At 37.8% G+C, this 24647-nt stretch overlaps 1 protein-coding gene across 1 annotated transcript in view; it reads left to right on the forward strand.

Annotated features, from left to right (window-relative positions):
• Positions 1-24647, forward strand: part of DNAH7 (dynein axonemal heavy chain 7) — a 519305-nt gene that overhangs the window by 334533 nt on the left and 160125 nt on the right. Inside the window, exon 48 of the mRNA XM_089689972.1 lies at positions 5840-6025. Within this exon, the coding sequence (XP_089546098.1) occupies positions 5840-6025 (186 nt within the window). The remainder of the gene's footprint in view (positions 1-5839; positions 6026-24647) is intronic.

Genomic DNA, 24647 nt, shown 5'->3' on the forward strand with positions numbered 1-24647 from the left:
GTTTTGTGGTGGATTAGGAAGGTTATCACTATGGCTGAAACACAGAGCACACAGTCACTCCCAGTACTCGGAGATCAACCACAATTGAACTAGACCATAAATGGCAACAGATGGACATCTATCAGAAATGCTCGGTCGATGCAGAGCTCCTCAGACCAGGGGATTCAGTATACAACTTTAAACACACAGGAGGGTGCAAGCACCTAGTGCATTATCAGAGATTTGATGCATAAAAACATGGAAGATGACAAAATGGGTACTCGCAAATCTGGAAGGTACAAAAGCATTAAAAACCACGGGACACCATGCAATGCAGGAATTGCCTAACTCGACAGGCGAGCTGACATGTTTTAGGGGCATGCCCCCTTCTTCAGAGACTAACCACAGGTTACAGTTGCAAGAAAATGTATGTGAACCCCTTGGGATTACGTGGAGTTTTGCATGAATTGGGCATAAAATGTGCTCTGAACGTCATCTAAGTCACAACAATAGAAATACACAGTCTGCTGAACATAATACTACACAAAAATTAGATGCTGCCATGGTTTAATTGCACATAACATGTAAACATTCACAGTGCAGGGAGGAAAAAGTATGTGAGGCCCTAGCTTAATGACTTCTCCCAGAGCTAATTGGAGCCAGGAGTGAGCCAACCTTGACTCCAATCAGTGTGATGTTATTGGATGTGTTGCTGACAGCTGTCCTGCCCTTAAAAAACACACACCTGTTTTGGGTTTACTGGTTTCAAGAAGCACTGTCTGATGTGAACCATGCCTCGCAGAAAAGAGCTCTCAGAAGACCTACGATCAAGAATTGTTGACTTGCATGAAGCTGGAAAGGGTTACAAAAGTATCTCCAAAAGCCTTGATGTTCATGTGTCCACGGTAAAACAGACTGTCTACAAATGGAGAAAGTTTAGCACTGTTGCTACTCTCCCTAGACGTGGTCGTCCTGTAAAAATGACTGCAAGAGCACAGCGCAGAATGCTTCATGAGGTAAAGAAGAATCCCAGAGTGTCAGCTAAAGACCTACAGAAATCTGTGGCACATGTTAACATTTTTGTTGACAAATCTACAATAAGGAAAACATTAAACAAGAATGGAGTACATGGGAGGACACCACGGAGGAAGCCATTGCTGTCCAAAAAGAATATTGCAGCACGTTTGAAGTTTGCAAAAGAGCACCTGGATGTTCCACAGCACTACTGGCAAAATATACTGTGGACAGATGAAACCAAGATTGAGTTGTTTGGGAAGAACACACAACACTATGTGTGGAGAAAAAAAGGCACAACACACCAACATCAAAACCTCATCCCCACTGTAAAACATGGCGGAAGGAGCATCATGGTTTGGGGCTGCTTTGCTGCCTCAGGGCCTTGACGGATTGTTGTCATTGATGGGAAAATGAATTCCAGAGTTTATCAAGACATTTTGCAGGAAAACATACGACCATCTGTCCGCCAATTGAAGCTCCGCAGAGGATGGGTGATGCAACAGGACAATGACCAAAAGCATACAAGTAATTCAACAAAACAATGGCTGCAACAACACAGAATACACCTTCTGGAGTGGCCCAGTCAGAGTCCTGACCTCAACCCGATTGAAATGCTGTGGCATGACCTTAAGAGAGCGATTAACACCAGACATCCCAAGAATATTGCTACACCAAAACAGTTTTGTGAAGAGGAGTGGTCCAAAATGACTCCAGATCATTGTGCAGGTCTGATCTGCAACTACAGGAAACGTTTGGTTGAGGTTATTGCTGCCAAAGGAGGGTCAACCAGTTATTAAGTCCAAAGGTTCACATACTTTTTCCTCCCTGCACTGTGAATGTTTACATGTTATGTGCAATTAAACCATGGCAACATCTAATGTTTGTGTAGTATTATGTTCAGCAGACTGTGTTCTTCTATTGTTGTGACCTAGATGACGTTCAGAGCACATTTTATGCCCAATTCATGCAAAACTCCACGTAATCCCAAGGGGTTCACATACTTTTTCTTGCAACTGTATTTGTTATGCATAGTGGGTTTTTCAGTGGGCATCCAGATTTGCTTTTAGAGTTCTACTTTTTCTACTATTAGCAATGGGAGTATGCCACTGTACTTTATTTAATTAAAACCAGCATTGGTTGCTTCTTCAAATATTCCAAACCTGCATCAATTGCTTCCTAAATATAGCAGTGGAAGAGTGTTGCAGGTCTTCATTAGGCAGCTAAGTAATTTTCATATGTATACTGTATGTGTAATATATATATATATATATATATATATATATATATATATATATATATATTATACACACACTATATTTCCAAAAGTATTGGGACATCCCTCCAAATCATTGGATTCAGGTGTTCCAATCACCTCCATGGCCACAGGGATATAAAATCAAGCACTTAGGCAGGCAGACTGCTTCTGCAAACATTTGTGAAAGAATGGGTCTCTCTCAGGAGCTCAGTGAATTCAAGCATATTGCCATGATAGGTTGCCACCTTTGCAATTGGTCCATCCGTGAAATTTCCTTGTTACTAAATATTCCATGGTCAATTGTTAGTGGTATTATAACAAAGTGGAAGCAACTGGGAATAACAGCAACTCATCCACAAAGTGGTAGGCCATGTAAAAATGACAGAATGGGGTCAGCGCATGCTGAAGCGCACAGTGCACAGAAGTTGCCAACTGTCTGCAGATAGCTAAAGACTTCCAAACTTTGTATGGCCTTCACATTAGCACAGAAACAGTGCATAGAGAGCCACATGGAATGGGTTTCCATGGTCAAGCAGCTGCATCCAAGCCTTACATCACTAAGTGCAATGCAAAGCATTGGATGCAGTAGTGTAAAGCACACCACCACTGGACTGTAGAGCAGTGGAGATGTGTTCTCAGGAGTAACGAATCATGCTTCTCTGTCTGGCAATCTGATAGACATGTCTGGGTTTGACAGTTGCCAGGAGAACCATACTTGCCTGACTGCATTGTGCCAAGTGTAAAGTTTGGTGGAGGGGGGATTATGATGTGGGGTTGTTTTCTAGGGGTTGGGCTTTGCCCCTTAGTTCCAGTGATGGGAAATCTTAAGGCAGCAGCATACCAAGACATTTTGGACAATTTCATGCTCCAACTTTGTGAAAACAGTTCCAACATGACTGCGCACCAGTGCACAAAGCAAGGTCCATAAAGACATGAATGAACGAGTCCTGACCTCAACCTGATAGAACACCTTTGGGATGAATTAGAGCAGAGACTGCGAGCCAGGCCTTCTCATCCAACATCAGTGCCTGACCTCACAAATGCACTTCTGGAAGAATTGGTCAAAGATTCCCATAGACACACTCCTAAACCTTGTGGACAGCCTTCCCAGAAGATTTGAAGCTGTTATAGCTGCAAAATGTGGGCAAACTCAATATTGAACCCTACAGATGAAGACGGATGCCTGCTGTTTTTTTTTTCCCTATATAGAAATTGCTTTCAGTCACGGTTTCATTTCAGACTTCTTTCCTCTCATTTACTCCTAGCTTATGCAAGGTGAGAATAGGAATGTAGATGTACCATGAGCTACATGTCTTGTGTGAAAGCAAAATAGCTAAACTCACCATTATGTCAATACTATACTATTACCTTTTGGTGAGTAAAGTATGAGTTGATTTAATGGAGATATGACAAAAACCATGGACTTTATAGGCACTGCACATTAGCCCACTTAACTATTGCCAAGAAATGGCACATGTATGATGTTTGGGGTTCTCTGATAGTATTTGTATCAGCATTGATCCATTTATATGTGACATTGATATGCTATATTTTGTAAGTGCTTGTTACACTTGGTTAATAAAGTTTTGAATTTTTTAACAAGTTGTTGCAGTGACTATAAAGTCCATGGTTTTTGTAATTTCCCCATTTAGTCAATGTTAGGATGAGGCACTATAGGACTTTGATCATGCACCCACAGTAACCATATACAAAAGGAAAAAATGCCATCATTGGGGATGTCTCTGATTCACCCTATTTTGGGGTGTGGATTATTAACTGAATAAAGCATATTGGAAAAAGGTTAGCAGCTGACTAGAGCAGACTGCAAAAAAAGAGCGGTATTTTTAAATCCAATGCAGAGTAAACAATCTACATCAATAGTAGATGCAAATAATTACTCTATTTTGATCATGGATATCTTTTGAAAGGATGGGCATTAAACATGGTGAACATGGTGAACACACAGTCAATATAAAAAATAAAAACAGTGAATATAAAAACAAAAAAAGTCCTGCGTATTCACTTAGCTGCATCATGTTGATTTAATAAATGACTGGGAAACAGTTATTTTGATAAGGTGTATTCTTCATATATGGAGGATAATAGTAATGTATGGAGAGTCCACTTTCATAGTATTCTGAGTGATTCTATCTTCACAATTTTTATTCTTTGCTGTTTTCCAATAGTGACATAACTTTAGGTGAATACTTCTTTGCACTTCCCTCATGTAATCATCAATGTTGAATATTGGGGTAGCAAATGCAAAAGATCCTAAAGAATCAATGTGAGCAATGAATAATAAATCTAAGAAGAGTCACTATATACATATTATACACAAAATGTATATGAGCCGACATCTCAGTCCATAAAGTAGATGCTGACTCTGGATGACCTTGAACAAAGCTGACTCCAACCTTTTGGAAAGAAAATAAGTTGGTGTTATAGTGCCGTGGCTTCTTTGAGAAGAAATACCTGTAATTGTTACACTTACACTTTACTTAGCATGCATGCACTTTACATTAAAAAAAATACCTAATGCTGGGTCCACATTACCTAGAAAAGCTTCCCCTCTGCCTGTTCTTGATTTAAGTTTTTTTATTGGAAACATTTCTTGTCTAAGTTCAATTTACTACCATTTCTGTGTCCAGCGAGACTGGTTTGGTAGCTAGGGCACTCTCTTTGGATAGGGGGATAATAGTTGGTGGTGCTTAGCTATGAACTCAGAAAAAGTCAGGCCCCAATTGGCTCATAGAAAGGGCTTTTACTTTTCATCTTCACTTTAAAGTTTTAGAATTATTAACTAAATAGACTGGAAATTCAAGTGTTCAAAAAATTTAGGATTCTTTATTAGATGAAACACATTTTTGCATACAACAACAAATAGATGCAAATGTTATTTTCCTGAGACACAAGTGGCAATAGCTTTTGTAAATATTTGGGTTATACCGTGATCTGCATCATTATTAAGGTATTGACACATATAGAGCATATTCTCTTTACATAGGAAATTTTCATTTTGCAAGGGAATTGTTACTTAGCTCATTAAATGTGCCTAAAGATCAATTTGAAATGAATACCCGATCTTGTGCAAGGAAAATTTAAAAAAAGTATTTTTGCTTGCACATGATTGGATGACCAGAGCTTCACCTCATCTCATTAATGAAACTAGGGGAAATTCCTTGCAAAGTGAAAATTGAATTACTTTGCAGCATCCCAGAAAATATGGAACCGTTTTTAACCTAATATATGCCAATATTAGTCTGTGTGTTGTTTCTATATGTTATCCCTTTTTTAGAGACCTTTCTCCTCCTGTTCAGTTCAAATTATGCTGTAATTACTACATTGGTGTCTTTCAGGTACTACATTTATCTGTATGCTTGTGTCCTGAGACATTTACGTACTCTGTTATGTGATACCTTTTTATGCTACTTTGCTTCTCATGTATTTGCTTCTATATCCAATAAAGATATAATGTTAAAACATTCAAGATATGGTTACCCTACAGTTTGCTATTAAAAAACTGATGCTTTGTTTCTCTGTGTGCCTTTTTGTTTTTTTGACAGCCGTATTAATTAACTCTCTTTTTAGGTTGACTTGTGCAGCAAAAAGCTTGATCGTGCAGAACAATTGATTGGAGGTTTAGGTGGTGAAAAAACCAGATGGAGTCAAACCGCAATAGAGCTTGGAAAACTTTATATTAACCTTACAGGCGATATTTTGATTTCTTCTGGAATTGTAGCTTACCAAGGCGCCTTCACTTCTAGTTACCGACAGGTATTTATATTGGAAAAAGTATTTTGAATTATGTGCACCAAAAATAGTGAAATATTTTACAGTATAATGTTAGACATTTCTTATTCCCCTCCATATGTCCATTGTTGAAACTGGATATAAAATGTTTAGCTATTGTCAGTTTACCACTACATTTTTATAATGTTCTGCTGCAACCTATCTTTCTGTATTGTGCAAAAACGTTGCTTGAACAATATAAATGACATCTAATCTTACAATACAAACCTTATAGTAGTCACAGTGAAGAATGCAGAATACCTTACACAATAAAGGTAAGGCCCTAGACAAGTCTTATCTTTACTGTGGATTAATTAAATCACAGTGCTTGGCTTATCACATAAATGTTTGCAAACTAATAATGACAGCTGTAATTTGAGTAACAAAAAAAGGACCCCAGTGTTTTGGAATTTCAGAAAATGAATATACAGAGCAGATATTGGTTTAAAACCAACCAGATGGGCTGGGAGTTTCTGTATGTATTATAGGGAGATAATTTTTGCAGCTATAACTTTCATCTACCAGGTATCTCCTAATTGCCACCACACTTAAAAGGCCACTCCATGCTGAAGGTGACATTTACTTATTTTATTGTTTATTTACATGAATTCTAAATCATCATTTTCTTTTCTATTTTTTCATTCTTTTCCCTCTTTTTTTAAGTATCTCAATTGCAGAGATTCAGGGATATACAGTTATAATTTATATATTTGTAAGGTTCAGTGATTTGTCATGTCACCTTTCATGTGTCCCAGGTGACATATAAAATTATAATTGTGCACTACCTTTGCTGGTTCAACAAGTTTTATTGGTAAAGGTATATGAAAATCATCTGGCTGGTGTAGATCAGAGAAGTTCCAATACTATTCATTGTTTAGCGCATCAAAGTGCACTTCTACAAGATCACAGGGATACTCTCACCTACCTACCCCCTCAATTAAAATATGCAGGGTCTAAAACACTCCACAAACAAAGGATTTCCCAGCAACACTTACCAACCAGCCTACAAAACAACCAATTTGGCCCTGTCTAGCAGTTTGTGTTAAAAACAGAGGGTTTTGTTTCCACACATTTGCAAATACATGCATAAGCAAGTGGACCTAGCTCTAAAATTTCCAGAGCCTCCATAGTAGGAGCACATATATCAATGGATAGGTTAAGGGCAGGTGTACCCAGAAGAGCCTATCCCTCCTTAAAGTTTCAGGGATGCATGTGACGCCCAACTATAGCAAAATGACAGCAAAGGCATCCAGTGCGTTCCTACATCCAAATGATCTAAAACATTCCTCTTGATAAGTGTGTACAAAGACACAACTCCTAAGAATAACAGCATTACTAAAACATTTAAAATTACCAGACTTCAAAATTTGCAAAAAAAACTAATTATAAACTGAATATGTACAAAACAATAAAAGTTATTAGATATACCTTCATTTTATTATGCTACTTCAGACCAATTGGTCTCAGTATATGCAGTCTTATCATAAAATCTAAAAACATAATCCAAATTGATCTCAAAGATGATAGAATCCAGGACTTTTTAAATTTTTAGCAGATAGTACCAAATTGGTTTCTAAAAATACCTACAGTATATATATTTTCTCACATTTTTAGATCTACAACTAATCTCACCCCCTTTCTCTAACCAGTCATAGTTGAAATTTATATGTGAGATTTGATTGACAAATTCTAAACTAGTGTTGTCAATTAATAGATTTCAAGTTTCTTGCATTTCTCTAGAGAAAGCAGATTGTTGCCTCCATTGGCAGACTTCTGATAGGATTGACTAGAATGTAGTTTTATAAATATTCATACCAACATAGTTTGTAAAGTCTAAGAAATAGGAATCTAGATGAAATACAGTCTGTCAGAGATAATTAAGTGATTAATATAGGTGGCTTTACTTAATAACTGTTACTGGAAACTAACTGGAAAGGGTTAATTTACTGTATCGCTAACTGTTTTTTTTTACTAAATTTAAAACTGATATATACTTAGGTATTAAAATTCTCTTGTTTTATAAAATTGGTTTCTTAGATTTTAATATTAGCACTATGTCTAATCAAAATTCCAAACACACGGATTTATGTAAATTGTTAGGGTGTTCTAACTAAATGAAAATTGATAAGAATATGAAAAAACATTAATGAAGAAATATTTATTTAATCCCCCTGTGGTTTCAGGAGGCACTCTTGATATCTGTCAAAGAGGGTTCCCCAAGGAAATAAAAGGTTTGATTGATCCTAATCATTAACTGAACATAAATGAAAAAGAAAAAAGGCCCAAGGGGGAAACATCCATTTCAGGGAAATGTATAAAAGTAACTTTCTGTCAGAGTCTGACAACTGATTCAACTGTTACGTTTCAGCTATAACTCCAGAGCTTGTTATTGGAAGTCACTGACATGGGTTGCATTAGTAAAAATCTGGGAAAAAAGCCTCTGAAATATGACAGATTCATAAAAGCTTTACCAATTCCCTCGGTGGTCCTATTGTCTCCCAGGATGTTTGGTTAGAGAATCATTACCTTTGTAGATTTAATCCTAATTTGCTAAGCCTTCCTCGACAGCAACAGATCACTGCAGTAGTCATCTAATGCTTGCAGATAGCAGTAACCAGCTGACCATTATTATAAGTGATCTTCTCCTGAAGAAGTATATGGAAGGCTGGATTAAAGGATAAATTCACCTTTGTAAATTTTTAATTAGGAGCCCGTAAAGCAATGCACCTGCGGTCAGCAGATCACGAGTGCAATCTCAGCTCCTGCAGACTGTCAGTGCATTTGTTATACATTTATAGCCATGCTAGATCAATTAAAAAAAAAGAAAAAAAATTATATATACCAAACCTTATACAGGCAATTGTACATATATAAACACAGTTCAATGTGTGTTATAAAGAACCAACACAAAGCGTCCATCACATCATGTAATGTTTTGTGCTTCAAAACGCCTTTATTATGCTTTTCCAAGTGAACAGAAAACACCCAAGTGCCTCCAACTTTGACACAGAACACTTACCAGATCACCCTGACCCTGTTCACCATATGAGTCATAGAGCACTTTTCCCCTTTAAGGGAAGGGGGTCTCGGACCAATAGCTCACTCTCTATCTCTAACAGTCTTCCCTCTGGTTCAGATACAGCTAAAGAAAAAAGAATCTTGCATGGTGTAAAATCCTCAATTTATTTAAAAAAGCCTGTGAAAAAAAAATGCTCACTCACATTCACAGGTGCACAGCTTTGTACCAGGAAAACAGCTCTTAATCACATATAGCAACTCCTCCACTTGCCATATGCAATCCCCAGTGCTAGCAGCGTTATTCTTACTGAGATTTCTCACCACAGCATTGATCAGCAGGATGACTTCACCTCCTGTCCAGCCTGCCCCAACAGGAGGACAGGACAGGAGGGGTCATCGGTTCAAATCCCAACCTCAGCACTACCTGCGCGGAGTTTGCATGTTCTCCCTGTGCCTACATGGGTTTCCTCCTACACTCAAGACATGCTGGTATGTTAAATGGCTCCTGTCTAAATTGGCTGTAGTGTATGTATGTATGAATGTGAGTTAGGGACCTTAGATTGTAAGCTCCTTAAGGGCAGGGACTGGTGTGAATGTATGCAATATATAATATGTTGCAATATATATGTAAAGTGCTGCATAAATTGATGGTGCTGTATAATTACCTAAATAAATAAGTGACCTATAATTACCTAAATAAATAAAATAAATAAATAAGTGGCATTTTCATGCTACTGCAACAAGTACATACATATGTTTAGTGAAACTGCAGCTAAACTTTAAATGGTTAAAACACTACTAAATCCTATTACATGTATTGCAATGCATTCTGCCTACAGTAATAAACATGCACTTTTTTAAAACAGGCAAGGCTTATCGGTAGGTATAAGTTCAAAAGCGGAGTTTACTACCACTTTCATAACAGAAATAAATTAAGAGGGGTTAAATGGGCATTACGGTGAAACTGTAGTAAGAAAAATTATTTTCATAAAAAAGAATATTTAAACTTTGAGAAATCTACAATGCATTAAAATCTAGTTAGCAGTTATCCTTGTGTTTTTTTTATTTTTATGTAACAATATATTTTGAAGAATGTAGATTTTAGAAATGAGTTTAGGAGTCCTAGCAAGACAAAGATGAATAGATTGAAACTTAGAAACAAGTTCAAGTACAGTTAAAGCTCTGCCCATTTAAATATATAGTTACATAGTTAGTCTGGCTGAAAAAAGACAAAAATCCATTCAGTTCAACCATTAAAAAAAAAAAAAAAAAAAAAAAAAGTTATAATCCTATATCCACAGTTGATTCAATGGAAGGCAAAAAACCCAGCAAAGCACGATCCAATTTGCTCCTGCAGGGAAAAAATTCCTTCCCGATCCCCTGAGAGATAATTGGGTATTCCCTGGATCAACTTTAGCTATAAATGTTAGTATCCAGTTATATTTTGTGTATCTAAGAAAGAATCCAGACCTTTTTTAAAGCAATCTACTGAGCTGGCCAGAACCAACTCTTGAGGGAGTCTATTCCACATTTTCACAGCTCTTACTGTGAAGAAACCTTTGCGTGTTTGGAGATTACATTTCTTTTCCTCCAGACGTAAAGAGTGCCCCCTTGTCCTCTGTGATGACCTCAGGGTGAATAGCTCTACACTGAGTTCACTATATGAACCACTGATGTATTTATACATGTTGATCATATCCCTCCTTAATCTCCTCTTCTCAAGAAAGAATAAATTCAGTTCCTCTAATCTTTCCTCATAGCTGAGCTCCTCCATGCCTCTTATCAGTTTGGTTGCCCTTCTCTGTACTTTCTCCAGTTCCTCAATGTTATTTTTGTGAATTGGTACCCAAAACTGAACTACATATTCCAGATGAGGTCTTACTAATGATTTGTACAGGGGTAAAATGATATCCCTCTGTCTGGAGTCTATACCTCTTTTAATACAAGGGAGGATTTTGCTCGCTTTAGAAACCGCAGCTTGGCATCGCATGCCATTATTAACCTCCCTGGCAGTATGATTATTTAGATTTTTGGTGCTGAAAGCGGTACCATTATTTTGCATGGAAATTTGGTGTTTTATATTGTAGGCCTGTAATTCTTAGGAATAACTCACTGAAATCTGACCGAACAACAGTCTAGTAAACATCCCGGGTAGGATAAAACTTGAAACACAAAATCATAAATTATAATTTAATAAATAATCATAAAAAATAATAATATAATAATAATAAATTTAATTCAATAATATAATCAAACCAAAAACACTGAAATTTTAAATATAGCGCCAAGTTCGCACATCACTGAGCAAAGTCGCAAAATTGTTTTCAGTGTCTGATGACGAATTTCCCCACGAATCATTATCACTCAATTCTGCAAGTGGTTCTGATTTACTATCGCTGTTCTCTAGTTGGTCTAAAACCGCTTTTGACCTAAAGGGACGCTTTTTGGACGCCATGGACGTTTCTCAGTTTCCAGGCAGAAAGAACAGTAAAAATGCAGGCAGGGCACAGGGCAAAGCACTAGGGACAAAATGTATGTGAAATGGTTTGATACAGTAATGTTTTACTATGTGATTTTAGTGAATGTCACTTTTTGTCATTTTCAAATTTCCCGCCGTTCCGTCCCCCGTACGTCCCGACGCTCGCAGGGGATAGAACCCAGAAGACAGATGCTGGCATCCGCCGGATTACATTGTCCGGGACACTGCAGGAGTGACATCGCGGGAGCGCAGGACAAGGTAAGTGATCGAGGGATCGCGGAGCAGCACCGCATGGTATTCCCGAGTGTAGCTCGGGGTTACCGCTTGTGGTACTGAAACTTTACCCCGAGCTACACGCGGGAATACCGCCAGGGAGATTAAGCTTGTGATCTACCAGAACACCCAGATCCTTCTCCACCATTGATTCCCCCAGTTGTACCTCCCCTAGTATGTATGATGCATGAATATTCTTAGCCGCCAAGTGCATAACCTTACATGTAAAAAAAGGAAAAAATAGGCGGATGACCAGGAAATAACTGCAGGTTTTTCAATTTGAACATTTTTTAACATACATTGTAATTGAAATAACAAGGGAATTAGATTCAGTCTTGATTATTCATGGATAAAGCTATGAGAACATATTTAAAGCAGAACTTTACCCATAACAACTTAATAAAAAATAATGTTCTCTAGCAAGGAACATACATTCCATATTGATAATTATGCTACCAAAATTAATGCGTGCTTTAAATTGCCTCCAGCATCATTTTTTCTTCTTGCCAAAGGCTGCCATTTTGTTGAAGCCCAGAGTCTTTAGCAACATTAAATCTATAGGCTGTCAGCGGATTGGCTTCTACAAATTTAGCACAGTGCCTAAAAATAGAGCAACTGAGCATTTGCAGAGCAGAGTGAGACAATGTATTACTGGATTTTACATATCAATACCTGCAAAATGAGCCAACCTGAAGTGGTTTAGCAGGACTCAATTTTCTGACTAAAGTTCCACCCCAACCTAATTTGACTTGCTAAATTTGGAAATTCATCTAGCTTTGCTATGGATAATTCTCCATCATAATCTCTAAATTGTTAAAACTATTTTAATCCTTACCATCCGGATCCTGATGTTTTTACTTTCCATATTATCGTCTCTTTTTTCTTAAGGACAAAAACAGAACTGTGGTGTATATATAACCTATTTCAACCCTCACTCACTCAGATCAGATGGGCTGTATTTTGGGAAAATTGTGTAAACGGTAAAAACTTTAAGAACACGAATATCACGTTCCACAGAGCAAAAACTACCCATTTTCCATTTGTCCTGTACAGGCCAGATGCTGAAAATAGCCTTTATATTAGGGTCTTTAAGCAGTCTTTATGCAGTCCTGCTGTTTTTCTGGCTTGATTTAACTGACTTGATTAATTGAATCTAATTTAAATTGAAATTGATTTGAAAATGCCCTGTATGGTGAAAACACACTTTCCAGTTTCTTTCAGAATAAAGCAGAGTTGCTCTGTCTTTTCTTTTATTCACCCTCTCAAATAAAGATAAATGTTACTATTTGATATGATTAGTGAAATCCTGCTATCATTAGAAGCCTTTGGCTCTCTTTCACTAACTTATATTGGGAGCAGCAAATCTTTTGTAAGCTTTCTGATCATACATAAATGGAGATAAATCATCTCTTCCACCTAACTGCTGTTTAATACAGTGATATCTAAGGATTCTAGTTTAATTACACATAAACCACTTTTAAGGTTCTAATTATATGTTTTATTTACATTTAGTGTATGTCACAGATGGAAAATGTAATACTGCTTTGGTTCCTGAAATTTTATTAAAAATCCTCAGCAATTAAAATTTCTTCAGTATATTTTAATGTTTTCAAATGAAGTGTGGCATTTTCTTTTCGGTTTGCCACAAGCTGTTTGTTATTTATACAGAACATATTCATGTTAGACTAGGCTGTTCAAGATTTCCATTGCTTGTAAAAGCCTGACAGAAGTCAAATATAGAGTAGCAGAGATAAAAAAAAGTCATATGAGTGTATTAATTTGTAAAAAAGGAATAGCTGTGGAAAGAATAATCAAAGGTTACATACTGTAGTTACATTGTTAGGCAAACCATATTAAGTTTTCTTTCCTTGCATCAAGAGTGTAAGGAAAGAAAATGGCTGGATTCCCCCATCAACAATTCCTTCAGCAGTACTATTGTATTCTGCTGGTGGAGTGGGGGGGGGGGGGTCGGCAGACAGCCTTCCTGGCTGGCAGAATACAGTGATTACTGGTAGTGGCTATAGCTGTGGGCAGTAATTGCATGGTAAAGATCCGACAAGCTGGTTGTACCCAAGTCGATCGATGTATCACATTTGGGTACAATTAGCCTGCCCATAGATGGATCGAATATCAGCCAGTATCTGCTCATCTATGGCTGGATTAAGTCTGGTTGAAAAGAGACCATCAAGTTAACCTATAGTGAAAAAAAAAGTAAAACACACACACACAGACACACACATAGAAAACCTCTATATACACAATTCAGTACCCACAGTTAATCCAGGGGAAGGCAAATATACCCTATAAAGCATGATTTAACTTGCTTCAGTAGGGGTGGGGACAGAGGGGGACTGACAACTCATGGGGCCCCCGGGCAATAGGGGAGCATGGGGCCCCTGTGTCTTTGCCCACACTCAAAAAAAGCCTATAAAAGGTACCAGGGGCATTTCATGGGGCCCCCTACTGACCCCAGGCCCTCAGACAGTGCCCGAGTTCTCGAATGGTCAGTCCGCCCCTGGGTGGGAAATTCCTTCCTGATTCCCCAACAGGCAATCGGATATTCCCTGTTATCAACTTTATTAATAAATATTGGTATCTAGTTATATTTTGTGCATTTAGAAATTAATTCAGACCTTTTTTAAAACAATCTATTGAGCCGCTTTTAGAAAAGTGGGTGCACTGTCTCGTAAAAATTCCAAAGTGCAATTGTGTGTGTATAATATAACTATATCAAACCATATTATCTTATAAGACTAAACCGATAGTGTCAACTCAATACGTGCAATGACCACAAATAAAATTGTGCCGTATGCCTAAAAAGTATTCAAATATTAAAACATGTTTAATATAACACCATACTCTACTTTTAAAATAAAGATAAACATAGAAGAGCGTATATCCGTAAAGATGAACAAATGTGTATATGGACAATGATAAGCTAGATGCTGAAATATGTAAACATCACACAAACTTTAAGGGTATGTAATATAGCCCAGCACTCCACTCTCAAGATAGAAATAAACATGAAGAAGTGTATGTGTACAGATGGACAAATATATTATTCAACATTGCAAACAAAGATAAGTAAGATGAATAAAGCAAACCAATGTACAAAATGTGCAGCAGGAATATAGGGTGCCAGGAAATCACACCACTTACATAAAAGGTAAACTCCTTACTAGGGACACTGATTGGGACACAAGATATAGGATCATACCTAGATGAAGTGACCTGTCTGGATTCTTTGCTTTATGATCTCAATGTGGGATCAGTCTCTGCTAAGGAGTATCAGTACCAGTACAAAGAACAATTATTTGTTTGCAAAAATCTTATAACAAATGAAAAAAAACGTGTTTCTCAGAGGTGATTGAATACCACAAAAAGAAAGCTCTATGTGTCTCAAAAAAATTATAGAAAATTTCATGATTGCACAATTGTTATTCAAAGTGTGACAGCGCTGAAAGCTGAAAATTGGCCTGGCAGGAAGGGGGTATAAGTGCCCTGTAGGCTAGTGGTTAAAGAGACTCTGAAAATTAGAAACAATGGCTTTGAAATGACAGAGCTCAGTTCTTTTAGCACACCTGGGTGTATGTCATCCGGTCCACGTTCTTTATTCACCTTTATTCTGTCTAAATATTTCTAGACCATATCAATTTTGAGCCATGGTGGTTCATTTGGGGCTGTCAGTGTCAATATCATCCACATTATGCAAATTAGATCCCCCATGCTCCTTTGTATACACAAAGCTGAAGAAGGTATTTAATACATTTGCCTTCTCTTTGCCCCCAGCTACCCACTCTAGATTATTTTGTAAAGGACCTACATGCTCAGACTTGACCATTTTTACTGTTAATATAGTTGAAGAACTTTTTGGGGTTTGTCCTACTCTCCTTATCAATTTCTCATTTGTTTTCCATTTTTGCAGCCTTGATTTCTTTTTTACATGTTCTATTATAATATTTGTAACTTTTAGATGATAGTGTTCCTTCAATTTTATATTTTAAAATTCTCTTTTTATAGCTTTTTTAACTTTTGGCAGCGAGCCACGTAGGTTTTTTCTAAACTTATTAAGATCGAAAGAATATTCTTTTCAAACATAAATAATGTTCAGTAGACATTAACAACATGGCAGCCTTCTAGGGATAAAACAAACTGACATATAAAATAGCAAACCTCAATTCTAAATATTTTCTAACTTTTTGTCAAAGTGTTGTTCAAGCAATTGTTTAGCACACAGGGTAGTTATCATCTAAACCAGTCTTTTCCAACCGGGCTGCCTTCAGGTGTCTTTAGGGGTGCCTTGACAAAATGTCTACAAATTGCACACAAGCCAGCAAATGGATCAGCCTGCCTTTTAGTGACACAAAGCGACAGGCTTTCATTTTGCACTACTACAACCTTCTAGACGCCAGTGTCCTAACAATCGATGTTGCAGTTGATAAGGAGGATGTTTGGTGCACGCACAGCATTTTTGTTTTTCTACTCTACCCCTCTCCATCAGCACTGGGGTCACATTATCTGAGTGAGGGAAAGAAATTCAAGAAGAGAAACATTAGAATACTAGTCGGTACCAGTGTACAAAGGTGTATATACTTTGGAAGAATAAATCACCTCTAATATTGGGTGTCCTACACATGTGGATGTTGCTGTGTTATGTAAAACTGTAAATTTAGTTTTTAAAATTTTAGAATGGGGTTCCTTGAGATTGTGATGAATTTTAAAGGGTGCCTTGGCTGAAAAAAGGTTGAGAAACACTGATCTAAACAATATATTCTCCCAGATTATAAATTTGACCTCTGTTCTTTCAGAACAAAACTAAAGGCACAGGTGTGAGCATATGTTATCAAGGCACCCAAGCAAACTTATGGATTACCCAGCATGAATAAGACAGAACTTTTAAGGTTCAGTTAAGATCACACTCAAATATTAAACAAACATTTTATTGATATAGGTTAAAAATAAAATGCATACATTAGAAAGCACTAGTACAGATTAAACTTGTGGTATAATCTTACATATGTTCCCATATACAGGTGCCCTATTATCACCACAGTTCCCATATATTGCCAGATATTGAAACTCACTTATAAAATTATGGTAAATGTCCAGTAATAAGAAGTATGGACAACAGGGCCACCAATTAGAACAGGATGACGTGCATATAGCACTTGAAATATCAGCGAAAGAATGAGCGCTAGATCTGTATGACAGGAGCAGCTGGCATGAAAGGTAATCACCTCAAAAACCTTCTATAACACACATATATCATACACCATGCTGCGCTTAAATAGGTCAATTAGTATCCTTAATGAAAATCTGTATAGCGTCTCTGCTTGCAAGAAGAAACAGGTATTCCACATTATTACAAATTGGTGATGAATCGTGACAATATATTAGATTATCATATGGTGACTTTCGGTGGTAAGTGTAGCTGTAGAATGCACTAACCAGATAGCGCTTACTATTGCGCATATAGTAGATGGAATTAGGTCATCTGAGGTTGGACATCTAGTATTCAAATCTGTTGACAAACACCTCCAGGAATATTGGTATTGCAGCCAGTATAACCCGAGTATTGCGATCCAAATCCACCAGGGGGAGCCGGTGGTCAAGATGTAATCAGAGATCCACAGTTAAAAATCCCAAGCATGTAAGGTGTAGCAGGAATCTGCCAGAAGGTGCCACTGGTTAGTATGTCATCCTCAGGGCTCTTAAAAAGGTGGGCTCAAAGGAAAAAGAGCCCAAGCACAAAAAGTTCCATAGTGCAACACTGCTTTATTGGAATTGTGAATCAAAATAAACAATAGTACCACTTACACTATCTATTGTCAATTGGCATCTGGCCAGATGAAGCATCCACGTGGAGAGGTCACTGAGAGCAACTTCCTGACATGTTTCGTGCGATAGCACATTATCTTCCTTTGATAACGTGCTATCGCACGAAACATGTCAGGAAGTCATTAAGGATACTAATTGCATATAGCACTTGTTCCTGTTCTGATCAGTGGACCTCTTATTCCTGATATAATGCAGTTAGAGTTGGGAGGAGGTTTAAAAGCTAGCTGAATCAAAAAGTATTCTCTAGACAGAACTTTGTATATGCCTCCAATAGTACACAAACATATAATTTTATTGCAAATGGATGAATAATATATTTTTTTCATGATTGATACATACAAAATATTAAAAACTGGATCATTACTGTAAAAAGAGGTAATAATTTAACCATCAACCTATCCACATAACATGCAATAATGAAATGTAAATACGGTCAATGTGATGTGGTTGACTCGTTTCATGGAATCCTCTACTTCTTCAGAACCTTAAAGACTTCAACTGTGTCTGCACAAGCAAGATGCAATGCTTAGTACTGAAAATAAACAAGCATCAATCAGAATCTCCAACATAGTTTACAAATAAGAAAAAAAATCTTCACTGAAAGAAAATTTAAAAAATAATAAATAAATAAAAAAATTAATTAATGATGTAAACTTAATCTCCTCCAAATTCATATGTCTTTATCACCATCAGTATGGACCAGGAAGGTGAACGGAATCCAAATTAAGCCCTGGGTGGCATGTGGGGGTGGTGGGAAAAAGATGAACTCCTGGGCTTGTCAGCAACTAAGCAAAATGAAAAAGAAAAGAGTTGCTCAAAAAGACAGACTCAGACTTAAAGTAATGTCAACAGAAAGCTAGATATCATTAGGTATAATCTGCCACTACACACCTCCATCACCTCTAGATGTTACCTCCTAATCTAGATTTTCAAGTACTAATTTATCGAAGCCTAATCAGAAGCCAATTTCTAAAAATAACCATAAAAAGAAAAAAAAATGCTTAATAATCAAAAATTGCATGTGTGTCCTGAAATAAATTGGTAACACCTTGGCTGGCTGAGGCTGTTCCATTTTACAAAGTGCCCCTTGCCGATTGCCCCACCCCAAAGGCCACCCCCAGGCCATGGCCAATTAAAATTGGTCCCCTTGGTGTGTGGGCAGGCTCCTCCACACTCTCTCACAGTGTACCAAACTCTAAAGCTTGTATTGCTATAAGCGCTGACTGGTCTGTGCAATGTATAACCCATATCAATGTGATATATGAACAATCAAAAGATCAATAAATTAAATTGACATCAAAACATGACAATATAAAAAAATCAAATAAATATACAACTTAAATAAGCTGCCACTGTGGTTGGGAATGACATCACATCCGGTCCACAGTCCCCATCAAAAATTTGTCAGGTATACTGGAAACAAAGCAAAGTAATCCCGGGACCAGGACAGGTGCCTAACCGGAATCCTCTCACATGCGCTCCACTCTAGAGTGCATGTGGGGACAGAGTATGTGCATGGCATCCCAAGCGTGGGCATGTCAAGCATGCCCTGACAAGGAAAAAAAAAAGCTGGGAGTCACACAGATGCAGATATAAAAAATGAGGCCACCAAGGCTTAAAGGGGAACTCTGGACTCACCCTGGTATAAACAAATCAAGAAAAAATGCAACATACAGTAGATGATTTTATATAAATAAACAACTTTAACAAATAAAAAGCTAAATTAAGTAAAGTTGGCAAGAAAAAAACAAAACTAACTGTATTTCTAAAACTTACAATCTAAGTAATATAGCACCTATTATTAATGGCACGTATAGAGTATATGCAATAAAGAAATACCGCAATTTAAAAAAATTACAAAAAATAAAATTAAAGAAAGGGGGGCATTAAACATAATTCCCCACTGCCTACTCTATTAATTTCTAAGGAATGGAGCATAACTAATGCTATCATTTGAGTCCTGGTGGTGTTGTAGACTTTAAAGTGATTATAAAGGCTTAATTGTTTTTTTAAACAACAAACATGTCTAAACTTACCTGTTCTGTGCAGCGGTTTTGCGTAGAGCAGCCAGGATTCTCCTCCTCTCAGGTCCCCCGCTGGTGCTCCTGGCCCCTCCCTCCTGTCCATTGCCCCCACAGCAAGCAGCTTGCTATGGGGGCACCCAAGCATGCGCACTCCCCAACTGCTGCTCTGTGTGTCCTCTCTCTTCGAATTGGTTCACTGGCTGTGATTGACAGCAGCAGGAGCCAATGGTTACCTCTGCTGTCTCAGCCAATGAGGAGATGGAGTCCCAGGATAGCTGAGGCTCTAGTGCATATGGCTGGATCAAGATAGAGCCTAGGTGAGTAATGGGGGGGGGGGGTTGAGGGGGATGCTGCACACAGAAGCTTTTTACCTTCATGCATAGAATGTATGAAAGTAAAAAACTTTGCACCTTTTATAACCACTTTAAATTGACAATCCATCTAGTCTCTATCTGTAAAATTATATTATCAAAATCCCCACTCCGAGGAGGAGGGTGTATTCTAGCAAGTGCCCGGAACTGTAATGAGTCAGCTTTGTATCGATGATATTTCGCATAGTGTCTCTCCACTGGACTATCCAGTATTCCCCCTGAAATATCTGCAAAATGATCTTTAATGCATCTCCAAAAATTTAATTTAATTTAGTTTTGCCCATATAATAACTTCCGCAACCACAAGTTATAGACAATACCAACTGCTTTGCAATTTACAAAATGTGTGGATTTCCAAGTCTTACCAACTGGTAAGTCAATATACTTGCCTGATTTTAGCAGCAATATATACAGTTTCCACATCTGAAAGTTCCAAGGGGAACAGATCCACATGGGTTCCTACCTTTTTTGTTTCTATAAAAATGGCTGGAAGCTAACATATCCTGTATCTTTTAAAAGTGATATGATATCATCAATATAGGGTCAAATGCTTGAATTGTCCAGTAGGAGATGCCAGGGTGTGCCAAGTATTTGTTTATTTGTCCCATTTTCATTGTTATATTTAGTAATGAGTCAGAATTTTTGTGAAGTGGGAGTTTCCTCTCCTTGAAAAAGTTATAAATCACAAGGGTTTTCTTTACCACTTTATAGGCCTTTCTAAGTGACCTGGCACTATAGCCTCTATCTGAAAACCATATCCGAAGAGATTCTGTCTGAAATAATTGATGGCAAACTCTCCACCCATGTATAGGTTTAAGAGGCAATACGGTACTTCAGGGTTTAGGACAAAGGAAACCCAATTTTACCTAAAACTGAATATAACATGTAATTGTGAAACTTTTCTAAAACTGTCAAAAAGCTCAAATGACACTACCTTGCAGTATGGCAATCTGGAGGCCCTGTGTACACCGCCAGTAATCTCATTTAGTGATTGTATCACTGTCTCATTGCTTTTCACAGAAGGCTATACTTAGATACAAATCCAATTTCAGTCAACTGCTGCAATTTAATTTTTGGTGAGATAGCGGTTTTATTTTTTTACATGCAAAGGGAAGTTGTACTTTGTAAGGGAATTTTGCCCAGATCTTAGTGAATGTGGTGAAATTTCACTTAAAAATACCCAATCTCAGGCAAGGAAGAAAAATTATTGCACATGATTAGACGGTGGAAGTCTTCAGAGCCTCACGTTATACACTAAGCTCTGAGGCAAATTCCCTTGCAAAGTGAACAGTCAGCTATTTGCCTTTAGTAAATCAATCCCACAATCGCTAAGGATTCCCCTGTTCTAATAGCAGGTGACACAGGTTTTCTCTGTGCAATGGTGACTTTGGTTGGTTGATTATAATGAAGGCAGACCTACCCATTCAAAAAACTGTTTGAGAAAAACCTGGTGAAACTAACAGTATCTTATTTAGAACAGAGAAAGGTATGAATATGACAGATTTCTAGCCTCTTTTGACATGATTCTACGTCAAATCATCTAGAAGGGATTTTATTTTTTTTTTTCAACAAACCTGGAATTACTATTTCAATAATACGAGTTCAGGCAGGGAAACGGTTAAGTGCTTTAGTCTGAGGAACTGTTAACAGTATAGGGGAGCTGAAGCATTTACTGCTGTTCTCAAAGCTGAGAACTCCAGGTAGAGAAATACCAGCTCTGAGCTCTCTTCACTCAGAAGTAATTACCTGTAAATATAGAAATGGCTTAAAATGATTGCAAAATATGTTCCAGTTGATTTTTGCTTACAATAATTTGAATATTCAGAGAATATTGTCAATTTTTGTCCTGCGTTTGGCCAGAAATGCCTGCCAGTAGATTAGTCATGTAAGTGCCTTAAGTGCTATTGCTCCAAACAATGTATTAAATATAATGCTTTATTGAAAAACACAGGCTATTAGATGAAAGGATGGATTTTGTTCATTTTGAATCAGTACGTCAATCTATTAACTTATGTATATTAATTTTTGGAATTTTTCCTGAAGTATTCGTAAGTATAGAGTTTGAGTGGCCACACATGGATTAAAATTTGGACAGTACCTGCTGAACTGGACAAATTTTGATCCATGTATGACCAGCTCAAAGGAGAAATGGGGCCAAAACTCTTTTGGCCCTACATCTGCTTTGGTTCAGAGGAGTGCAATTAGATGCCAGTGTACTGCTAAGATCATGACCCAGTGCTTCTCCCCCCTCCACAGCCCAGTGCTCCAGTAAGCACGGGAGAGGCAGAGCAGTGAGATGGTGACTGGCAGTTACCGCTCTCTCCTCACTGAAGACCAAGAACTGAGTAATCAGCAGCCTTTCATTGTTCAGTACTTGGTCTTAGAGGCGGTGGTGGATAGATGCAGCATTGGACTGGTGCTGCATCCACCTAGGTGCTTATGATTATTTTGAAATTCTGCACTTTTCTTTTAAGTTTCTTAATCTCCCACCAACATGTCAATATTATAATAATATATCCAAGAAAAACCCTTTGGGTCTGGTATGGTTTTAAGAGAATGCACCCCCCCACACACAAATCCATATCAGACCCCTATCTGAGCATGCAGCCCAGCAGGTCAGGAAAAGGGGTGAATGAGCGAGTGCCCCCCCCTCCTCATACCAGGCCACATGCCCTCAACATGGGGGGGGGCTTCCCCCCCGAAGCACCTTGTCCTCATGTTGATGGGGGAAAAGGTCTCTTCCCCACAACCCTGGGCGGTGGTTGTGAGGGTCTGTGGGCGGGGGCCTTATCACAATCTGGAATATACCTTTTAACAAGGGGTTCCCCAGATCCTAGCCCCTCCTCCATGTGAATGAGTATGCGGTACATAGTACTCCTACTCATTCATCAAAAAAGTGTAACCAACTATTCTTCACACAGAATTCGGATTGGACAATAAATTTTCAACTGATTTGAATTCGAATCATTCTGAAAATTTGGAATTCCTTTGAAAATGAATAAATTAAACAAAACTAAACCAATTCCGAAACAAATCCATGAAACGAAATTAGCAACATAACGAATTTAATCAAAATTTAAAAAAAATTTTCATTCTGCACATGTCTAAAAAGCAGTATTGTCACCACTTGAGACAAGCTTTTTAGAATTTCTGTGCCTCTGCCAGCAAATCACTTTGCATTGGAATATCACATGGACCAAATCTAAACCTTCATTTCTGTTACTGTCAATACTATGGCCTAATGATGAAGGCATGGTAGGCACATTAAGACTGCATTTTTGCTCAGCATGAAGTAGAAAGCCTGGTTATTTTGTTTCTTTCCTGTTCATTAACATTGTAATTTAATGTTCAGAAATGTGTGTCCCTGGAGACAAATGTGTGTTTAATCCCTTTATGTTTCTGTGGATGGCACTGGTAACATATTTTGTAGACTACTTCTAGTTGTGTGCAAAAAAAAACGTTAAAAAAGTTCTACTGTTTAATTTTTTATCATCTCTTTTATTTCATGAATCTATTTTAAAATTTAGCAAAGGTATATTGAAGAGATGTGAAATGTACACTATCATTTAGGAATAGCGTGACTATAATATAAGGTAGGACCTCGCTTATGGAGCCGTCTCCCTATAGCAGTGCATAGTTTATAACAGGGACCTCAGATCACTTTAGCACAAGTATGAGGCTGCAGTTTAAAACCATACCCCAAAAGCCGTTATTACATATTCAGTAACTGTCAGAGCAAACACTTCTAAAACAATTAATTTAAAACACTGGGCATATTGTAATATGTAGTTGAAAAAATGGTTATGCTACATAAGACACATAGATCTACAAGTTACGTGTAGATGACCACAGCAATCAGCGTTTCCTTTCTTCTGGTGTTATATATTTATGTCGTATGATTGTAAAACAAAGGGAAAATAATTCATTCTGTAAGTATTCACTTATTTTTCAGTACCCATTATGATTTTCTGCATGTCTGACTTCTAGAAGAAAGTGATGGTATTAAAGTAACATTAAAGGCTCATTTTTAAAAAAAATAAGAAACATGTCATACTTACGTGCTCTGTGCAACGATTTTGCACAGAACAGCTCGGCTCCTCCTCTTCTAGGGTCCCCTGCTGGTGCTCCTGGCCCCTCCCTTCAACTGAGTGCCCCATAGCAAACTGCTTGCTATGGGGGCACCGATGCATGCTTGCTTCTGAGCCCTGCTCTGTGTGGCTACAAGACACACAGAGCCTGGCTCAGCCCTGCCCCCCGCACTCTCCTTACTGGCTGTAATTTTGATTATGGTTCCTGCTGCTGTGTCTCAGCCAGTGAGGAGAGAGAGATCCAGGAGAGGTACTACTCTCGTGCACAGTGCTGGATATCAAGATTGGGCTCAGGTAAGTATTAGAGGGGCAGCACACAGAAGGTTTCTTAACTTCATAGAATGCATGAAGGTATAAAGCCTTCAGCCTTTACAGCCACTGTAAAGTATAACTAAAGGCAAAACTTTTTTTTACTTCTGGACGGAGTGGAGCTGGATTAGAACACCTATTAAGTTTTTATTGCTGTCCGTGTCCATGTTTGGGAGATTCACCCTCTCTATTTGTCCTGTTTACCAT

This window comes from Staurois parvus, unplaced genomic scaffold (genome assembly GCF_062004578.1).
Source record: "Staurois parvus isolate SC_StPar_1 unplaced genomic scaffold, SC_StPar_1.0 ptg000506l, whole genome shotgun sequence".
In the NCBI taxonomy this organism is placed as follows: domain Eukaryota; kingdom Metazoa; phylum Chordata; class Amphibia; order Anura; family Ranidae; genus Staurois; species Staurois parvus.